This window comes from Dromiciops gliroides, chromosome 1, assembly GCF_019393635.1.
Source record: "Dromiciops gliroides isolate mDroGli1 chromosome 1, mDroGli1.pri, whole genome shotgun sequence".
In the NCBI taxonomy this organism is placed as follows: Eukaryota; Metazoa; Chordata; class Mammalia; order Microbiotheria; family Microbiotheriidae; genus Dromiciops; species Dromiciops gliroides.
This window is the reverse complement of record NC_057861.1, coordinates 276,988,688-277,010,604: the sequence shown is the minus strand read 5'-3', so window position 1 is coordinate 277,010,604 and position 21,917 is coordinate 276,988,688. Positions and strand designations below refer to the sequence as shown.

The 21,917-nt window shown below is 40.0% G+C and overlaps 1 protein-coding gene across 4 annotated transcripts in view; it reads right to left on the bottom strand.

Annotated features, from left to right (window-relative positions):
- TRIM55 (tripartite motif containing 55) overlaps nucleotides 1-21,917 on the bottom strand; it is a 78,521-nt gene that overhangs the window by 9,381 nt on the left and 47,223 nt on the right. Inside the window, exon 10 of one of the 4 annotated variants that reach the window (XM_043974990.1) lies at nucleotides 15,132-15,680. The exons of the other annotated variants lie outside the window; for them this stretch is intronic. Coding sequence (XP_043830925.1) covers nucleotides 15,648-15,680 — 33 coding nt within the window. The 3' untranslated portion in view covers nucleotides 15,132-15,647. Of the gene's footprint in view, nucleotides 1-15,131; nucleotides 15,681-21,917 lie in introns of those variants that run through there. 4 annotated transcript variants of the gene reach the window in all.

The window sequence follows — 21,917 nt, the reverse complement described above, 5'->3', positions numbered from 1 at the left end:
ATACATCAGAGAATATATACAGAGTGAAGGAGCTCTTCCACTGAGAGTGAGCCAACTCAGCTTAACCAAGAAAGTGTCCTAGATCTCACCCAAGGGAAAACTCCACAAAGTCTCTAGAGTAACAAACTGGTAAATACTGCCAGCTCCTCTCATGTTTTCCTAGAGTCTTTCCTTCAGCATCCTGAAGTGGAGTTGGCCTCTTCCATCTTCTCTCTTGAAGCAAGAAGCCAGGAGCACTCAAAGCAACTCCAAACTTGAACAAGACCCAAAGCTTGATGAGTCCCCAAAGAGAACTATTTCTGAAGAGTCAGGAAGAAGGGTGGCTGGGGAGGGACTCAAAGGGAACTCCCACTGTGAAGTCTTAGCCTTTTGCCAACTCTACCCTGATCCTCACATCCTCCCATAGCACAGGGTCTTCATTTCTACCAATAAGGACCTTTGGGACAGGGGTTATACACATGTGAATCAAAAGAGGATCTAGGAAAGCAGCAGTGTGTGCGCGTGTTTTAAAGGAGTTCCTGGTACACTCTGAGTGATCAGTAGTAAATCCCACTCAGCTTTTAGGACCCAGCTCAAATACTATCCTTTCCATGAAACTTTTCCTGATCCTTCAATCAGAAATGATCCATCCTAGGAATTCTCCAAGTACGTACTTTACTCTTTTCTCTGCCATTACCATGCTTTGTTTTGTGTTATTGTTATTTGGGTTCTCTTCTTACCTCCTTTGGGGTTGCTAGGTGGAGCAGTGGATAGAGTGCTGGGCCTGGAGTCAGGAACATTCATCTTGCTGAGTTCAAATTTGGCCTCAGACACTTACTACTTGTATGACCCTGGGCAAGTCACCTAACTCAGTTTGCCTCATCTGTAAAATGAGCTGGAGAAGGAAATGGCAAAACCCTCTAGTATATTTGCCAAGAATACCCCAAATAGGGTCATGACTGAAAACGACTGAACAGCATCTTGCATTCTTTACTAAATTATAACTGTAATCTCCTTGATGGCAAGGACTATGCCTTATTTTTCTGTGGATCTCCTCCAGTGCCTAGCAGAGCACTTGACCCATGACAAATGATTAAATTCGTTGGTTTGGACCTTGCCCAGACCTTTGTAACAACCTTCTTGATCTCCAGTATAGAGGCTGTCTCCTCTCTAATCTATTCTTTCTGAAGTTGTCTACATAATCTCCCTAATATTTACCAAACAATGGATAAAACCCCTCTCTAACCTACCTCTAACTTGCCTTTCTAGCCTTCTCATACTACTTCCTTTCATGTACTCTACCTCCTAATTAAATTGGGCTATTTACCTACCTCCATTTTCATCTTAAACTCTCTTATCTTCCTGCTTGTGTTTATGTCAACCCCACTGTTCATCTCTTCTTAATGAAATCCTTCCCTTCCAGGCATCTAGGAGGCACAGTGGATGGAGTGCTGGGCCTGGAGTCAGGAAGACCTCAGTTCAAATCAGGGCTCAGACACTTATTAGCTGTGTGACCCTGAGCAAATTGCCTCAGTTTCCTCAACTGTTAAATTGGAATAATAATAACACCTGCCTCACAGGGCTGTTGTAAGGATCAAAAATGAGAAAATTTTTGTAAGAAAAAAAACAGTACAGTGTCTGGCACATACAAAAACATTTACTCCCTTCCTTAGAGACATAGCTTATTCCCTACCTCTTAACACCAACTAGCAGTGTTTTTTTCCCCTCAGATTTCCTATGGAATTTTATTTAAACCTCTTATTTTTTATTCTTACAATCTGCCATATATTATAAATTTCTGGATGTGCTGGTCATTAATTAGACTGTTAGCTCCTTGAGAGCAGGTACTGTCTTCTTCCATCTCTGTTATCTATACTCAGCATATAGTACAGTATCTTGCTTATAGGAGGGTCTTGACATATGATTTCATTATGGAGTACAGGAAAATGGTATAGCAGTTTCCTTTCAATCCTCTAGAAGCTTTCACGGAAAAGTTTCTCGGTTTATTATCACAAAAACTGCCCACATTGAGAGGATATTTCCCCCTTTCAACAAGGAAGAATCCTAGAAAAGGGTTTTCCCTGCAAACACATCCTTCTTTCAAAAATGGAAACTAGGAAGGAATCATGGTCACAAGGTAATAACATAACAGTGTTTTAGATTTGATGATATAGTTGACATTTTAGTATCTTTTTTGGGGTGGGGGAGAATAAAAGTTCCTTTAATCCTTCATCCTAGCCAAGTCCTGGGTATTTCTCTTACAAAGCATTCAGCCCTAATTTTTGCACTGAATCCATAGGACTGAATGTGTTAGTCAATCCACATTCTTGAAGATAGTGGCCTATAGGGAAGGCTATAGCTTCAATTTCCAGGGTTGCACTCTAGGCTACTTTTCATATGTGTTTCTTCTTGTTGTTCAGTTGGTTTTGTTCAGACAGTTTTTCTGTCATGTCCTATTCTTTGTGACCCCATTTGGAGTTTTCTTGGCAAAGAAACTGAAGTGGTTTGACATTTCATTCTCCATCTCATTTTACATATATGGAAACTGAGGCAAACAGGGTTAAGTGACTTGCCCAGGGTCTCACAGCTAGTAGGTGTCTGTGGCCAGATTTGAAATCAGTCTTCTGGACTCCAGGCCTAGTACTCTATGCACTGTGCCCTTGTTTCACACAACAATCCATTAAATACTTGAAGACATTCACAGTATCCTATCCTCCATGAGTCATCTCTCCTCCAGGCTAATCATCCCAATCTCCTTCAACTGACCCTCATATGAAATTCACTCAAGGCCCTTTTTCATCTTGGTTACCCTCCTCTGGATACTCTCCAGCTTATCAATGTTCTTCCTAAACTGTGTTTTCTGACACTGAACCCAATACTTTAAATGTAGGCTGATTAGAACAAAGATAATTTATATAAAGTGATTCCCAAACCTTAAAGCACAATCAATCAATTAAATAATAATAAGTCTTAAATTTTAGCTCTTGTTATTGCCATTTAGCCAGACCAGAAAGACCAACGCTCCACTGAAGTCCTTCAATGACTCATCATCTTGGTATGGAGGTGACTCCAGGATGTCAAAGGCTAGGCCGATGGATGAAAGGCATGAGCTGAAAGAGACTATTAAACTGGAAAAGTTTCATGTCCAGGCCGAGTGTCATTTGCTAAGGCTAGAGGTTCATTACCCCAACTTCTTAGCTACAGATATTCAGGAAGCATCCTATTAAGCCTGCGATAGAATGTATCCTTGAAGTAAGACAGACTGGAATTTAATAGGAAGGCATAATATTAAATGGATATCAACATATAGAGGGGTACATTAGAAATAATGGTGAATTTGAAGCCAGAGGTCCTGGGTTCAAATTCTTGCTCTGCTGCTTACTACCCTTATGGTTGCTATCTCCAAACCCCTCTAAATACTTTCAAATAACGCCATAAGACAATTCCTGGAGCAGCAGAAACCACAAAAGGACAGGGTGAAATACCTTTCCAGACAAAGACGGTTGGCAGGAAAGGTCTGTTGTACTGGGGTGAGAGTGGAGAGTAGGCCACTGCAGGCCTTGACAGTGCAAATCCAGCCCCAGAAAACCAGGAGCAGGCCTCAGGAGCCTTTGAGTCAGCAGTGGCAGCAACTGCTTCTGGAACTCAGTCCACAGACAATAAGTGGGCTGAACAGTTTGCCAGAAGGAGATTACAGGGGTCCCTTTGTTAGCACCAAGGCAGGACTCTGTGGCTTTGTCCATACTTGGATCCAGATCACAATCTTGGATGGTAGTCCCAGATAGGGGAGAACACAAGCACACCAGAGCTTGCTTTACAGTGGAGCAGGGTCCTGTTCATAGTTCCAGGTCAAAAAAGCAGGCCTGTGGTTGCTTGCAGACCAGAGTACAGGCTAAGAGAGTAGTGAAAAACATATCTCTCCTTAAATCAAAGTGAAGGGTTTAGACTAGATGGTGTTTAAGGCCCCTCCCAGATCTAAATCTATGATCCTATGAATTAGTGGTGGTTTATTTTTTTAAAAAGCCAACCCGGGGGGCACGTAGGTGGTGCAGTGGACAGAGCACTGGCCCTAGATTCAGGAGGACCTGACTTCAAATCCGGCCTCAGACCCTTGACACTTACTAGCTGTGTGACCCTGGGCAAATCACTTAACCCCAATTGCCTCACAAAAAAATTTAATTTAAATTAAAATATTCCTAATATTTTCCTAAAATATGCTTGTGTCAGTTAAAATGTTCCTGTCACAGAAGTCTGTCATACTGGTTAGTTGTTTGGTGTTCCCATGAAGGACTGCAGTACATTCCCTTTACCTTACCTATCATTTGCCCAGGGTGGAATTATGAGGGATACCATGAACTTAACTGACCTGATGGCTCAATTAGCATCAACATGGACATTCTGTCTCCAAGATGAGCCTGGAAATGAGCCATGCCATGCTATACAAGTAAATCACAGACTACAAGAAGTCAGGTTAGATTTGTGCTGACATTATAGCAGAAATTCTGCCATGAATCACTTCTTTAGAGTAAGGTTAGAGACAGCATAGGGTGGTGCACCCACCTCACCCCTTTTGTCTAAGCATAGAAAACTGATGTTGAAGCCTGAGAAACTTGGATTGAAATCCTGCCTCTGATACATAAGAGCTGTGAGACCCTGAGCAAAGCTCATCCAACTGCAGGGTTCTAGGCAACTAAGACTGACTTGAGAGAAGGTGCTACCTGCTTTGGTAAAGGATGTCTCCTCACCCAGGAATTCCCTTTACCAATGAAATGCCAGGTCCAGCTTTATCCCTTAGGTAAAGGAACTGAAGGCCTCTAATAAAATACAGCCCTGTCATCTGGGAGAGTTGATGTATTAAGCTATTATTTTTAATTTTCCAAAATATTCCATCTGTATGGATCATCCACAAAAGCAGATCCCAATCCCTACATGCTTCAATAGTTGGTCTTAATTGGGTGCTTTGGCCAAGAAACATTCTTCTCATAGTGGCCTGGTTTACTCAATGAACTCCATTCATTCCCTGTGACCTCCAAGTCACATTCAAAGCCCTTCACAACCTAGCTTCAACCCACCTTTGCTGTCTTGTTATATTTTACTCTCAGTTAATATACTCTTCAGTCCTACCAGACTGGCTTTTTTTTTTTTTGGTGAGGCAATTGGGGTTAAGTGACTTGCCTAGGGTCACACAGCTAGTAATTTTAAGTGTCTGAGGCCAATTTTGAACTCATATCCTCCTGAATCCAGGGCCGGTGCTCTATCCACTGCGCCACCTAGCTGCCCCTGGATTGGCTTTTTTACTGTTGCAGATGGACAATCTATCTCCCCATTCTGGTACCCTCGAATAGGTTGTCTTGTCCCCCATATCCAGAATGTCCTCCTCCATCTCCTCCAACTCTAGAATTCCCCATTTATCTCAAATCTCCTCCTACACGAGGTCTTTTCTGGTTCCTCCCTTTTGCTAGAGTCTCCCATTCAAAACTGCCTTGCATTTATTTTATTATTGTTGTTAGTAATAATAATAGCTAGCATCTCTAATTCACTTTGTAATGTTGTTCAGTCATTTTTCAGTCATGTCTGACTCTTTTGTGACCCCATTTGAGTTTTTCTTTATTTAGAATTTTTCCTAAATTACACATAAAAACAAATTTTAACATTAATTTTTAAAACTTTGTGTCCAAATTCTCTTCCTCCCTCCTTCCCCACTCCCCTTAAGAACTTAAGCAATTCAAAATAAGTTATACATATGCAGTAATGCAAAACATTTCCACATATTTGGGTTTTTCTTTCTTTTTTTTTTTGCAGGGCAATAAGGATTAAGAGACTTGCTGAGGGTCACACAGTTATTAAGTGTCAAGTGTCTGAGGCTGAATTTGAACTCAGGTTCTCCTGAATCCAGGGCTGGTCCTTTATCCACTGTACCACCTAGCTACCCCCATTTGGGTTTTTCTTGACAAGATATTGGAATGGTTCCAATTTCTTCCTCCAGTTAATTTTATACACAAGGTAACTGAGGCAAACAGGATTATGTGACTTGCCCAGAGTCACGTAGCTAGTAAGTGTCTGAGGACAGATTTGAATTCAGGAAGATGAGTCTTCCTGACTCCAGGCACAGTAGTCTATCCACTGTACCACCTAGCTGCCCATTTATCAATTTAGGGTTTTGCAAAGTGCTTTACAAATATTATTTCATTTTATTGTTACAACAATTCTGGGAAGGAATTGCTATTTATCCTATTTTGCAAATGAGGAAACTCGGACAAACAGAGGTTAAGTGACTTGCCCAGGGTCACACAGCTAGTAAATGTCAAGTGTCTGAGACTGGATTTGAGCTCAGGTCCTCCTGAATCCAGGGCAGGTACTTTATCCACTGTGCCACCTAACTGCCCTTTGAGGCTGCATTTGAACTTAGATCTTCCTGATGCCAGGTTTGGAACCCTCCATTATTTTGTAAATATTTTAAATTATTTTGCATATACTTATATGTGTGCATGTTGTCTCCACTTACAGAATGTAAACACCTTGAGGACAGGGAATTTTTCATTTCTGCTTTTGTATCCCAGATTCCTGATATTTGGTAGGCACCGATTGATTGACCAGCATTTTGATAACAAGCTTCTCCAAATTTAGCTAGGGTGGTCCTCAGATAAAAGACCCCCTATCCCTGGCTCAAAGCCCTATCCACAGCGACTAAAATTTGAACTCATTATCTCACTTCCCTCCTTTCCCCAAATCCTTTCTACTGCCTAATTTTCTTATTTCTTTGGAGGTCACTAACCATCCTGTCACTCACCTGGGTTTTCAACCTAAGTGTTATCCTCTCAAACTTGACTCACCCTCTGAATCCAACTAGTTGACAATTATTATCAATTCTACCTCCACCACATCTGTCACATTCCTTTCTTTCTCTCCACTCAAGCTAGGTGGCATAGGTAGGGGATAGAGTCAATAAACCCGGAGTCAGAAAGCCCTCAGTTCAAATCCTGCTTAAGACACCAATTATCTGAATGATACACTTAAATTCAGCTTTCCCATCTATAAAATAAGGATAATAATAGCACCCACCTCACCCCTTTTGTCTAAGCATCCATTGAGACACTAAAGCACTTGGCAAAACATCAAGGTATTATATAAACATTAGCACTTATCACCTTTGACCTAGATTATTGCAATAAGGGTCTCTTATTTCACCTACCGGCTTCAAGTTTCTCCCCTTTCCAGTCTTCCACTCAGCTGCCAAAGTGATATTCTTTTCCTTTCCTTTCCTCTTCTTTTCTCTTTCTTTCTTTCTTTTTTTTGGCAGGGCAATGAGGATTAAGTGACTTGCCCAGGGTCACACAGCTAGTAAGTGTCTGAGGCCAAATTTGAACTCGGGTCCTCCTGAATTCAGGGCTGGTGCTTTACGCAATGCACTACCTAGCTGCCCTCCCAAAGTGATATTCTTAAAACAGTTCTCATCATAGCACACTTCTGCTCAAAAAACTTCTGTGGCTCCTTGTTTTCTCTGGCATCCAATATAGACTTCTAGGTTTAGAACCCTTCTACACCTGGCACCAGACCACACTTATTACATGTTATTCCCCTTCATGTATTGTGTGGTTTGGCCAAACTGGCCTACTTGTTGTCCCTCACATGACAATCCATCTCTGGTCTCAGTTGACCCCCTGGGGCAGTCCCTCTTCCCCTCTGCTTCTTAGAATCCCTAACCTTCTTGAAATTCATTTCAAACATCACCTCCTAAATGAAGTTTTTTCTGATCCCTCCAGTGATTGGTACCAACCTACTGCCTAAGGGCCTTCAATCAACCAATCAACAATTACTAAGTGCATAGTATGCTGCTGGTGCTATGCTAGGTATTAAGAGATACAAAGACAAAAGCAAAAACAGTTCCTGCTTCCAGAGAGATTAGAATCTTTCCAGGGGAGATAACACGCACATATTGAGGTGTATATGAGATACATGCTAAGTAGGTACAAGGTGATTTTAAGGGGAAGTCACTGGCAGCTGGGAGAATTAAAAAGATTCTCAGGTAGCACAAGGCTCCTCCACTGAACCTCGAAGGAAACTAGGGATTCTGAGGAGAGAAGGCAACAATGGATTGCCTTCCATGCTGGAAGGGCAGCCAGGGCAAGGACACATGGAATAAAAAAACAAAGACACATGGAATGCCTTCTAAGAACAGCATGAAGACGGGTGAGGCTGGACCACAGGGAGTGAGAGCGACAGCAATGCAATAAGGATGAAAAATAGGCCACAGCCAGGGCTGAAGGGATTTAAATGCCAAACCAGAGATGTTAGTATTTGATTAATCTTATAGGCACTAGGTCACCAACCACAGAGTCTGCTGAGTAGAAGAGTGACATGGTCAGATTATACTTGAGGGGAACAAGGATGAATTATAGAGAGACTTGAGGCAGGGGTACCAACTAGGAGACCATTGCAATCATCTAGGCTATAGGCAATGAGAGCCTGAACTACGGTAGCAGATGTGGGAGTGGAGAGATGTCATAGAAGTAGAAGTAATAAGATTTGCCTTGTGTTTACCCTCTATTTTTATCTATTTATATTATAGTAATGATAATAATATGTAACAAATATAATTATAATAACATATATATAGCATTTACTATATGCCAGGCACTATGCTAAGCACTTTATAATTATTATCTCATTTAATCCCCACAACAACCCTGGGAGGTAAATACTATTATTATCCCCATTTTATACTTGAGAAAACTGAGGCAGAGGTAAAATGACTTGGCCAGGGTCACACAAGTAGTAAGACTCTTAAGCTAGAAAGCTAGATTTGAACTCAGGTCTTCCTGACTTCAGGCCCAGCATTCTATCCACTGCACCACCTGGCTGCCATATGTGTATATGCATGTATGTTTCATTTCCTTGGCTAGAATATGAGTTTCTGGAGAGCAGCTACTGTTCAATTTTGTTTTTGTGCCCAGCACCTAGTCTCCAGTGATTGGCAATCTATCAATCAATTAACCAACCAACAAATATTCATTAAAAAACTTCTATGTACCAATCACTTCCATAGGTAATAGGATACAAAAACAAAAAATGAAACAACCTCTACTAGCAATGACCTCACAATCTAATAGAGGAGACAAGTACATATAAGAATAAAATACAGTACAAATATAAGTTTATTAAACATTTATGTCCTTATAGTAGGAGTTATATACAAGGTAGTTGGGAGGGAGGATACTAGCATTTGGGGGGAATCAGAAAAGGCTTCATGAAAGAGATAGTACATGAAGGGAGAAAGGAAGAATTGCATTCTATGTATGAAGAACAGCCAGGGCAAAGACATGGAGGTGGGAGGTAGAGTCTCTTATGTGAAGAACAGAGATTTGAAACAGAGAAACTAATTAGGAGGCTGCTGCAGTGATCCACACAAAAGATGATGAAGACCTGAACGAAGGTGTTTGATGGGAATTTTTGAAAAGTTCCTTTTATTCAATTTTATCATGCCATTCCTTCATTTTGGCTAACTGAAGCCTGTTTCCTGTTAATATTAACACTTGACCTCCCCTGACCAAAATTTGACTCATGGAATGGTAATATTAAGTGAAGACTTTTTTACATTTCTCAGATATGAAGGCAAAGGAGAATTTTGAGCTTCCCAAGGTGATTTAGCTCACTCTTTCTGAAGGGATTCTCCTGGTTCCAAGATTTCTGGTTATCTTTGTGGTATATAAATCTTCTTCCCTCAATCAGCCCATTGTGAACCCTCTAAATTTAGTTTAGTTTACCTATAGAGTAGTTTTAACTAGGTCTGTTCCCTTAGGGAATACATGAAATCACGATTCCATTTTGACTTAGTTTTTTTCAATTTTAACTGAAGGAAGCATGAGATAATCTGTTTGACTAGGCCTATGTGACCTTTATGGCCTATTGTTATATATTTTTAAAATATTTCACTGTTTCTCTGATATAATTTCTTCTATAAATGGTTTACCAGAAATTCCAATCTGTTACTTCCTGAACTTGTGCTTGAGAATAATAATAAACCTAGGTTTTTAGTCTCTAGAATGTCTGTGTTGGGGTAGATTTATTAAGCAGTAGTAACCTATTGTAGGAGCTCAAAGAGGAGATATTTCTCCCAAAACAGCGGGAACCTTGTGAGAACTATATAATATTCACTTAAATATGCTTGTTTGTTTGACTAATGAATTACTACGATTTGTAGATCTTGCACTTTGTTCCAGATAGCATTTGGGAATCTAGGGTGGATGAAGAGTCTATCTAACTCAGCCAAATAAAACATTTTCCTCAAGGATAACAAAATCTGGGGGCAGCTAGGTGGCACAGGAGCACTGGACTTGGAAACAAGACTTATCTTCATGAGTTCAAATCTGACTTCAGATACTTGCTTAGCTGTGTGACTCTGGGCAAGTTACGTAACCCTTTTTGCCTCAGTCCCTCATCTATAAAATGAGCTGAAGAGGGAAATGACAAAAACAATACAAAACAAAACAAATGGAGGCACAAAGAGTTGAACATGACTGAAATGAATAAACAACAATGAAATCTGGTTGGACTGAAATGGATAAATCTACTGTTAATGACAGTATTGCCCACTCTGTTTTTTGAAGCTAAATCTTAGAAATGGGAGTTTTTATAGGGCCAGCAGAGACCTTGGAGATGATCTAATTTATCCTTCTTAGTTTAAAAATAAAGAAATTGAAGCCTAGAGAAGTAAAATCACCGACAGAAAACTAAACAAAAGGAGTGGCAGAGCCAAGACCAAGACCAGATCTCCAGGGACTCTTAACCTAGGGCTCCTTCTATTGTATCACACTGCCACTCATAAAACCAAATGCTGAAAACAGGTGCAAATAGGAATGTTCTGGACATTTTTAGAGTCCTTGTAAGAAAGACAGAAAGCCTGGTCAGTGTCCTGGTCCCCCACTTAACATTCCTGAGCATTGGATCACGAATTCCAGACTGGAGAGAAAAATGCAACCTGAGAGCACAGTGGGAAACTCAGTGGATGAGAGGCAGCCTGTGACTCATGTCCAAGTGAAGGAGCTGGGCCCTGGCAACTGATACCAGAGAGTTCTGATGGCCATGTTTGTCAACCAGAAACAAGCTCTGGCATGACGGCTGAGTAACTGAAGCATGTTAGGAATGGGACATCCAACTGTGAAAATGCTGGGCCCTATGAATGGAGAAAAACAAATCAACATGGCCATTTACCTAACAAGCCCCAGAAGGGAAACAGTTTACTGATAAGCCAATTATATCAAGAGGATACTATTTCTTGTAAGAACATAAAATATCCAGGAAGGAAATGACCTTGGGTGTCATTAAGGCCTGTGTTGATTAATTTTGTTAAATTGCCCTTCCTCAACTCCCGCCCCCCACTTTCTTTTTTCTCTCTCTCTCTTTCCTTTCTTTCCTTTGTTATAAGGGATGGTTCTCTGCATAGGAGAAAAGGAAGGATGAACTTGGAAAAGATGAAGAATTTTTTTTTAATGTAAAGAATTTATCAAATTTAATCCTTTCATTTTTCAGATAAGGTATCTGAGGTCCAGAAATATGAAGCAACTTCCTCAAAGTTACATAGGAGGTAAATAACAGCCTGAACTTGAAGTCAAGTTTTCTGATGCTAAATACATGGTTTGAAGTTGCAAGTAGTAGATAGCACTCTAGACTGAAATCAGAAAAGGCTGGGGTGAATATACCTTCTGCAATATTTACTGACTGTGTCACCCTGGCCATGCAGCTCTATGCCACATGTAGATGACGAAAGTAAAGCCCAGAGAAATGAACTGATTTACTAAAGGTTACTTGGGGTGTTATCACCAATAGCATTTCAGTGCAGGTTTGGTAACCCCAAATCTAATATTCTTTTCTCTATGTCAGATGTGTCAGGTTCACTGCCTAGTACACTCCAAACCATATTAAAATGTAATTGGGAAATGTCTAACAAAATAAATAAAAAATATAATACAAGGGGCAGCTAGGTGGCACAGTGGATAGAGCACCGGCCCTGGATTCAGGAGTACATGAGTTCAAATCCAGCCTCAGACACTTAACACTTACTAGCTGTGTGACCCTGGGCAAGTCACTTAACCTTAATTGCCTCCCTAAAAAAAATTATATATATATAATACAACATAGATAATGTTAATTTGTGTTTTTCTAATTTGTGGCCCTCAGGAATCCCTTTCTACTTGAGTTTGGCACTATTGCTCTCCACCATTGCTTTCCAGAGCCATGATAAGACTTGAGGAGGTGATATCAGGAAAGCATTTTGCTCTGGTCAGGAGAAAAGTGCTTCAAAATGGTGCATAATGGCCACCCCTCTGAGATGAAGTCAGAGTAACTGGTATTGATAAACACTGGGACCAGTGGAGATGGGTAGATAGAGGAATGGAAGCACTGCCTTACTACATGTAGCTACTGCCATGAATTCAACACTGTTTTTCCCCAGGGGAATAAAATGTGGCCATTGCTCATGGCATGCCCCATTTTGTTATCCCATAAAAGACAGCTCTACTTTTGTTGTTGTTCAGTTGTGTCTTACTCTTAATGATCCAATTTGGAGTTTTCTTGGCAAAGATACTGGAATGGTTTGCTATTTCCTTCTTCAGCTCATTTTACAAATGAAGAACCAAGGCAAATGGAGTTAAGTGACTTGGCCAGGGTCACACAGCTAGTTAACTGAGGCCAGATTTGAACTCATGAAGATGAATCTTCCTGACTCATTTAGTATCAGGGTTTTTCTAGGGTCGGCACTCTATCCACTGTACCACCTACCTGGTTTTTCTAGTAGAATGGTAGTCAAAGTGTGTAACATGCATGAATATAGGCCAACAGTCTAAACCCTAATGGTGGGCTTGGCCACAGACCCATCCCTTGTCCAGCTATATGACTGGCTTCCACTATTCTAAAGAATGACATGTGTGGCCACTATGAATGTGATGGGAAAATACAAACTATAACCCTGGGAAAACCAAGGCAACCCCTTCCCTTTAATTTTATTTATTTAACATTATCCCTTAGCCAACGAATAATATTCCTCCTCCTCCCAAAGTAGACAAAGAACACAAAAGAAAGATGTCAAAAGGAAAGACAAACAAACAGTACTAGGTCTCAGAAGCAGAATCACATATAGACTAATCCATTACAGGACAACAAATTCCTACAATCCAATCCAATCCAATCCAACAAGCACCTATTATGCCCAGAACACACTGTCTGACACATAGTAAGCAACGAATAAAGGTTTGTTGACTGACTGACTAGGTCCTGAGGATACAGATTTAAAAAACAAAATCCCAACAGCCCCTACCCTCAAGGAACTTAAATTGCTACCCTTAAAAAAGTCCACACAATTGCCAGAGGCTTAATATGCTGTTTCAAGGCTTCTAAGGCTGGAACAGGTGTTTGGATCAACTGAATCCTTGGACTCATTATGATTTTACCACAGTCTTATCAGAACAGGTGAAGTCAGTGCATTCACTCCCAGACTCTGTCTTAGTTATTTTCAAACTTTATGAACACAATGGATAATATATGTGCTAGGTACTTTACAAATATATCATCAGATCTTCACAAGGACCCTAGGAGGCAGGTGCCATTATTATTCACATTTTACAGTTAAGGAAACTAAGGCAAGCAGAGAGGTTCAGTGACTTGCCCAGAGTCACACAGCTAGTCTAAGTGTCTAAGACAATATGTGAGCTTAGGTCTCCCTGACTCTAGGCCTAGCTCTCTAACCACTGAGAAACCTAGCTGCCTCAACTGAATAAATCCTCAATTACTGAGATTCATGACTTCCAGCAGTAATGTCCACAACATGCCTATCTCTAGTAAGTGGCATGGGTTAAAAGCAGAATAATAAAAAATTTGGAAACATAGGAAGCAAGAATAATATTAGCTATTTAATTACAATACCACAAAATGCCTCATGTTTTATGGTTCTCCTGGTATAGGAGAGCTAAAGATATAATTTGTCAGGGGAAATTAATTCAGAACCTGTATAACATTCCTGTAGGATTGAATTATTTCCTCCCTCTTTAAGTGGCTAGTTACACTTTCGTTTCCTATTATTATGGTATTTATTTAGGCTGACCTTGTGACCCGTAGTCTCCTGTGACACTTATCATTGGTTTTTTGGCTTCCTAGTAAAACTCAAGAATCAACCACTATTAGAATATTACTTACCCAGGGGGAGAAAGCAACAAAATGTGGCCTCAAGACACAAATGAATCACATTAGCTGCAGTGGCCTCATTATTATTTTCCTATTTGGAGCTAACCTGGTCTTGCACATTGTTTGGGGAAACTGTGAGCTAAAATGCAAAGATTCTTGCCTTTTTGCACCCTTAACATCCACCACTTCCTGTTCTGTTCAACGTGAAACAGAGAACGTGGCAAGCCAGTGGAGCACTGATCCGTTGTCCCTCTATTTTTGTCATAATTGAATTCCAGCACAGTCCCATCTCCCAGCATAAGGGAGGCAATGATTTGTAAGCTTGGTAGACATCATTTGTGAAACACAATGTGCTCTCTCTCTCTCTCTGTGGTTGAGATTTATGTTTGAAAATAATTTGACATCCTGAATCCCTCAATTAAATTGAGAGAACACAGTTTAATTCTCATTCATTTCTATTTGTTTTGGAAAGTTAAATATATCGTTTCATAGAACATAGGAAGCATCCATACTCATGGGAAATCAAGCAGTAGAATAACACCATGCTCTTTGTTCCCTTTCTTATTTTTTTTAATGCTCCATAATAACTTTTGAAATTAAACTGGCTCAGGAAAGACGAGTGGCAGCACCTCCAGCCTTTGACATCTCTCACCTCTAGGTCTCTAGTGGAATCTGAGGTTTGTATTTGATCATGATACAGGGAAGGATGTTTCAGTCCCAAAGGCCATTTGCATGAAAATGATTTTATCCTCTATATGTACACTGGGAGGAAAGATAATTTGAATGTTTTCTATGACTGGTTGAAACTCTTATGAATTTTTCTGTTTATCAGTTCTATAAATGGAAAACAGTCTTTTGATGAAGATTAAATAAGTTGGGGACTTAGAGGGAGAGTAAAGGAGATTCCATAAAATCTCAAGATCAGAAACTTATCAATTAGGTATGAGGAAAGAGGCCTAGGAATGAACCTTTGGTTCCCATTAGGGCTTTGATATCTTTTTATTTTTAACTGCTAAAGTCCTCCTTTAAAAGTCACCCATCTTCTCTCTTATGTATTTTAATTGGTAGCTTTTGTTTTTATATCACTTTCATTTCTGAGTTTTCCTTCCCTCTTCTCCTACTAAGTAAGCTAACTCTTCAAGAAAGAATAAAAGAGAAAAAGGGAAGGACAACAAAACCAACAAACACATAGACCAAGTTTAACATCATATGAAATGTTCTATACCCACAGTCCCCTCCTTGTCAAGGAAGTGAGGGCAGTGTAATTTTCAATGCTTCTCTATGACCAATCTTCATCATTATAATTACATAGTATTCAAGTATTTTGTTGTTGTTCTTTCCATTTCCATTGTTACAATCACTATGTATATTGTTTTCCTGGTTCTGCTGACTTCACTCTGTATCAATCTACAAGAGACTTCTGATGCTTTTCTGAAATCACCCACGTTTTTAACACCATTATTCTCCCCAATGATGCTTTCCAAGAATTTCTATTAGTTCTCAAAGGAATCCAAATGGCAAGTGACCTAAAGAATAATGGAAAAGCACATGATAGATTTAAGCATGCTACAGCATATTAACAAGGATAACTCGTATACAAAAATTAGTGTAAAGACATCATCAAGGACACATTCCACTGGAAAAAGAAGTGGGTTGATCATATGAAGGAAGTAGGGGTAACAGAAGCATAGTCAGCTAGTGTCACACTGGTATCCTTGAAATATCTAAAGTCCTAGAGACCTAAAAGGAGAGCTCTGGCATGTTGGATCAGTCTTCAAAGAAGACTTATGGGAAGATGTGGATAAGAATTATAAAAATTGAGAGGGCATGGATAGGTTGAAGGTTCCATTGGTGGTGGGAGGGTGGGAAATACCCACATAGGTAAAGTCATTAATCCATTAAAATATCAATGTGCAAAGTTATTTCTAACTATGCATGAATCTGTTAGTCCATTTAAGAATTCACATATATATATAATATATATGTACATATATATATAATATATATATGCCAAAGATGGCATATGGAATCTCTTTCTTAGTTATTTAGATTGGTGAAGCCTACTATACTTGGCTTCCCACTAGCTTTGAGTCAACTGTCAGTACATATTTTCTTCCCATTTGGGAACAATGAACATAAATTGCAGATGTTGGGGTTCACACAGAAGTTCTATCTGTGGTAAATGTCCTGTAGAGAATTGGTACTTAGTTGAACCTAGGATAGGAGAGTTGCTTGCTCTGCCTCACATCCTTGTCAGTGATATGAGGTGATGGAAGTTGCTGGTTTCATCAGCAGCCTGGGCTAAGAGAAACTTGTTCAGATTAAGATCTTGTCCAAACAGGGAGAAAGATCATTACAATAAAAACTAGGTACAAAATGGAAATGAATCAGGGTATAGATATAATATGAAAAATCAAACTGACAAAATTTTTTGGAGATAACCACTCATAAAACAACTGAACTACACCAAACCCCCAAACCAGGGATCCCCAATAGTTTTGTATATGACAGAGAACCATACGGGCAATCAAGTCCAATTCTCTGATGAGATCCAGGAAAGTTAACTGACTTGCCCAAGGCCATATAGCTAGTAAATAGTAAAGCTAGGATTTAAATCTAGATTCAACTCCAAATCCAGTGCCCTCTTATTGTATCATGTGACCTCCTGGGGTCAGTCGATGTGGAAGTATTCAGTCAATGTCACATTGTAGTCACTACCACAATGGTTCCCCTTGAACTACAGGCGTTTCTAACTAAGGGTCACAAGGGTGACACAGATAGAAGGTATAATCAACATGCCCCTTCCGTTCCTCTCCATTGATGTTACAACTTCAGGGAGACTTGAAGAAATGTGAAGATTTCCTTCACAGTCTTCAGAACACTTCCCATTAACTCAATATTAAACTAGAATTTATGAACAAGGTACTCTATAGTCTCTAGGGATATGAAAATAAAAACAAAACACTCTGCTCTCAAGACACTTAGACTTACAGAACTTCCATATATCTTTCTCTCTACCCAGGAGTCAATCGACAGGGACCCCTACTTTAGTGGGGTGACAGTGGCCTCCGTGTTATTTCTGGCAAATGATGGCATGCTATTCTGTCCCCTCCATGCCATTTCACTGGCTATCTCCCATGCCTGGATAACTATCTCCCCTCACTTCCATGTCCTGGCTTCCTTTAAAACTCAACTGTCACCTTCAGTGACAGGCCTATAGAAGGCCTTTGGGGCCCTTTCCACTGCTAGTGCCTTTCCTCTGAGATTACCTTCCATTTACACTGTGTCTATTATGTGTGCAATATTTAAAACATTATATCCTCCATTATAATGTGAGCTCCTTGAGTGCAGGAACCATATTTTTGCCTTTCTTGGAGTTCTTATCACTTAGCCCACCTAGTAAGTTCTTCATAATGCCCATTGACTGACTGAGATAGCCTCATGGGATTGTTTTTTCAACACTACAACCACACAAAGGGTAGACATGGAGATATGGAGAAAAAAAAGAGATGGGCACTAATCTTCCATTAAGTCACTAATGAAAAGTGAAAAGTGACTCATCTCCCATTCATCCATTCATTAAATAGATATTCGATAGACATTAATTGAATGCCTACTACAACAAAGGCTTATTTTTGTAGCTGCTGATGAGGAAGCACTGATAATAAATATCTTTAATGGAATTCAGATTGGGGCCATAGTGGAAATCATAACTGAGATAAGGGAGGAGGATTTTATTTTTTCCAAATTGGCCTTGCATCAGCCTAAAAAAGGGCACTTACCTAAATAACTGTGTACAGGATTACTATGATATTAGATAATTTGTCTTCATAGACAGATGTCTATGAAGGGATTAGTGAATGTTTGGGAAACAGAAGCCTAGTTAAGAGACTTAAGATGAGAAACATACTTGAAGAGGAAAACATACATTCCTTATTTGACAGGGGAAGTATTATTAACATTGTTACTCTTAGTACCTTTACATAGGGTCTAATTCATAAATCTTCCACAATAAAATACAACTAGACAAAAATCAGATGCATCATTTTGTTTTGTCTCTACCAAACATTGCCTATTCTTATTACAGGTATGATTTGGATACAATTTTATTTTTAACCACTTTCAGCCTAAATAAATGTGATATACAATATGGACACAGAATTCTTAAAACCAAGAGTCCCCATAATATTGAAGGATTTTGGTTCCTGTTTCTGCAGAATCCAACTTCTAGTGAAATATGTTAACTTGACCACCTGTTGTTCTGCTACTGATGATCAAATCACCAACTGACAGAAACGATTGACTGCGGAGCTTTCAGTGGGTCCAGCTATCTTTCCAAAACTAATCTTTGAATGGCACATCTTCACTTCTTGATGATAGCTGAACTATGAGGAAGCCATCTCTACTAAAAGCCCTGGGGATTTGGCCAGAACAGCTGCTGAATTAACCCAGTAGCTTCCATGAAGGGGAAAGAATCTCTATGGAAACATTTATTTTGCTTCCTTGAGAGCTTAGCTGCCAGTCCACTGTGTGACCTTTAAAAAGTCACCTTACCTCTTAGGGCTACAGTTCTCTTATCTGTGAAATGAGGGGGTTGAATCCATCAAGTTCCATTCAGCTCTAAAATTCTATTATCTAATACAACCCCTTTATTTTCAGATGAGGAAAATGAAACGCAGGATGCTGAGGTGATTTTCCCAAGGTCATATGGCAAGTTAATGGCAAAATAGAGACTTCAGGCCAGGTCTGAGGCTCTTGATATCATGCTCACTACATTCCTTTAGAGCTCAAGAAGTCAATGTTCCATTGATCCAATATGAGGATCCATTAAACGGGGCTAGCAAGTAACCCTGATGTCAAGCCAACAAGCAGTTTCCAGGGAGCAAAAGGCCATTGCTGCTTCTTTCCATCTCTAGGAAAGTGTAACTTCCCCATAAGATCACATTGACAATCCCAGATACCCTCTAGGCATCATGAACTCTCCATTGGCATCTCCAGGGTTTAAAGAAACAAAAAAGAGAAAGTAGTGTAATTTGTGGTTTAGACACAGGTGGGCAGGCCATTTTAAAAAATGAGGTGGTATTTTAAAAATTGAATACAGTGACAGTGCAAAATTATAGGGCTGCCTTCGAAGAAGCCTGGACCTCCCTGATGAATGCAATGCAGTAGAAGTATTGAAATAGGGTTAAGGAATGAACCTGTGATTTCTCTGGTATTAAGGAGCTCCCAATGAGGAACTCTCTCTACCAGTACAACTCAGCACCTGTTCTGCAAAAATAGTCTTAGTTGCCTGGAGGACTGAAGGATTAAGTGATTTTCCCAGGGCCACACAGCCAATTTGAAAATGTGGCCTCAAAGACTTTGCTTTTCAAGGGCAGCAAACATGAATCTTTTGAGCATGGTCTTGGTTGAGTTTATTTCGGCTATTTTAGCAAGAGTCCTTTGACATCTCATTCTTTCCCCCCATTCCCAATCATAACATGCTCCTTATTCCACTGCTCTTACAGGTGCCTGGTCTAGGAAAGGCTATAACATTTCAGATTTGTTTGTTTTTTAAATCAATAAGTACATAAAATTGATCAAATGTTATTACCACCCAAATCTCTTTCAATTGTCAGAGCAAACAACTGATATTACCTAGGTGAATGGAAATTTCAAAGTCAACCCTCCAAGGATTTATGTGTCCTTATCAAACAAGGACATCAAGGAACAGGCCCTTTGGACTTCTTCCACACTGTTGTAGGAGAGATGAGAGAGGGGAAGGGCCTATGCCACCCAGCTATGAACCTTTGGGTGGACATGTCAAGCAAATTCATAGAGTCAAAGCCTATTGGAGTTGGAAGCAAGCTTGGGGACCATCTAGTCTAAGTCTTTCATTTTACATGTGAGGAAATTGAGATCAAGTTGTTTCAGAAACTAAAAGCAATGAATTTCAGAATATGTCCTGAAGACAAGTATCCGATAACATTCATTCATTCATTCCAATGTTCCCTAAGTTTTAACAGCTAACATCAGACTGAGTTCAAATTTTCCTGAGGGATGTCTCTCTTCTGGAGAACAGAGGAAGCTAAATATTAATGAGCCTTTGGTAAAACACAAACACATTTCACTTGTAGAGAAGCCAGAGGTTAGGGTTGTTTTTTTCCCATCAGTTGAAAGCTCACTTGAGTCAAATCAATCTTTTTATCTGGTTTGCCACACAAAGGAATCGGAGAAGGCAGATGATTTTTGTAGCTCTTCTACAGGGACAGCATTTGGATGCAGAAAAACCATGATGGGATTTCACCAAATGAATGAATATGAGTAAATTGCTGAGAAGGAAAAGTTATGGTTGTCTGAGAGGTTGGCAGACAAGGGACTGAGGTTGAAATGAGCTGCTGAATAAGTCTCCAGCAGATGCTGAGGCTCTTAGCTAACGGAGAGATATCACTCTGTTATATGAGAGGACCCAAACAAAGGAAATAAGGCAGAAGAAATCTGACATGTTAGAAGATGTGTTAGGAAATACATTAACCAGACAAAAAAGGAGGGAGTAGAGTGAAGAGGCAAAGAAGGAGAAGCAGGCAGGTCCACTAACGAGGTATATGGAAATTTTGTCTTTAACTCCCAAGTTCAATTTAATTCAACATATACTGTATTAGGGGGTTCACCCTCTGGCCTTCAAATTACAGGAGTAGTCTAGTGTTGAATTCTGAGGTGCCTAGAGGGTGATCAGGTCCTGGTCAGAAATAAATATGGAGATTTCAGGATCTGAAGAGCCAGATGGGGAGACAACTCCCATTGAATCTTGGATGTCTCAACCATCAAACTAGCTGATGGATGGTCAATACTCTCTAAAAAGCGATGCTGGGGGCAGCTAGTTGGTGCAGTGGATAAAGCACTGGCCTTGGATTCAGGAGGACCTGAGTTCAAATCCAGCCTCAAACACTTGACACTTAACTAGCTGTGTGACCCTGGGCAAGTCACTTAACCCTCATTGCCCTGCAAAAAACCCAAAACAAACAAACAAAAAAACAAAACAAAACAAAAAAAGCGATGCCTACCGGAATTTTCCATACTGGTTGAGTAGCTACTTAATACTGATTCATTTTGGTTTCACAGATCTGGGCCAGTGGAAAATTGTTCCAAGTCACATTATCATTAGCACTTCAGCTTTTTTCCTCCCCACCCCTACCCCCTCCAAAAAAACCCACAAAACTCTTCACTGAACAACATGAATAACACTAACTTTTCAGCTATAATAATCATGCATTTTCCTCTGTCTTCTCTCCCCTTCAGTTCTCCTGCCCTGATTCCAATGAACAGACATATGAATTTTAGCATATATGAAATTGGGAAAATGGATGGGCAGCCACAAAGCTTGACATTCCCTCTGCAGCCTCAGACACATTTGGCAAAGATGATGGTGGTGCCAACTCCCTTGACATTCAGAACACAGGCTGAACTCTTAGCCAATCATTCAGATCCATAAGTAGGCTATTGCTGTAATAGCTATAATCCTTTCTTCCTCTTCATTAGCCCCCACTAAGCTCACAGTCAAAGCAGGTTCCCATCCTCTTCTTTTTGGTGAATAGTTAGAAAAGGAAGCAGCAAGGTGGTACAGTGGATAGCGCACAAGACGTGGAATCAGGAAGACCTGAATTCGAATCTGGTTTCAGGTACTTACTATCTATGTAACTCTGGGCAAGTCACTTAATCTCTCGTCTGTCTGTCTCCTCTTCTGTAAAATGGGTCAAAATTAAGGTTGTTGTGAGGATCAAATG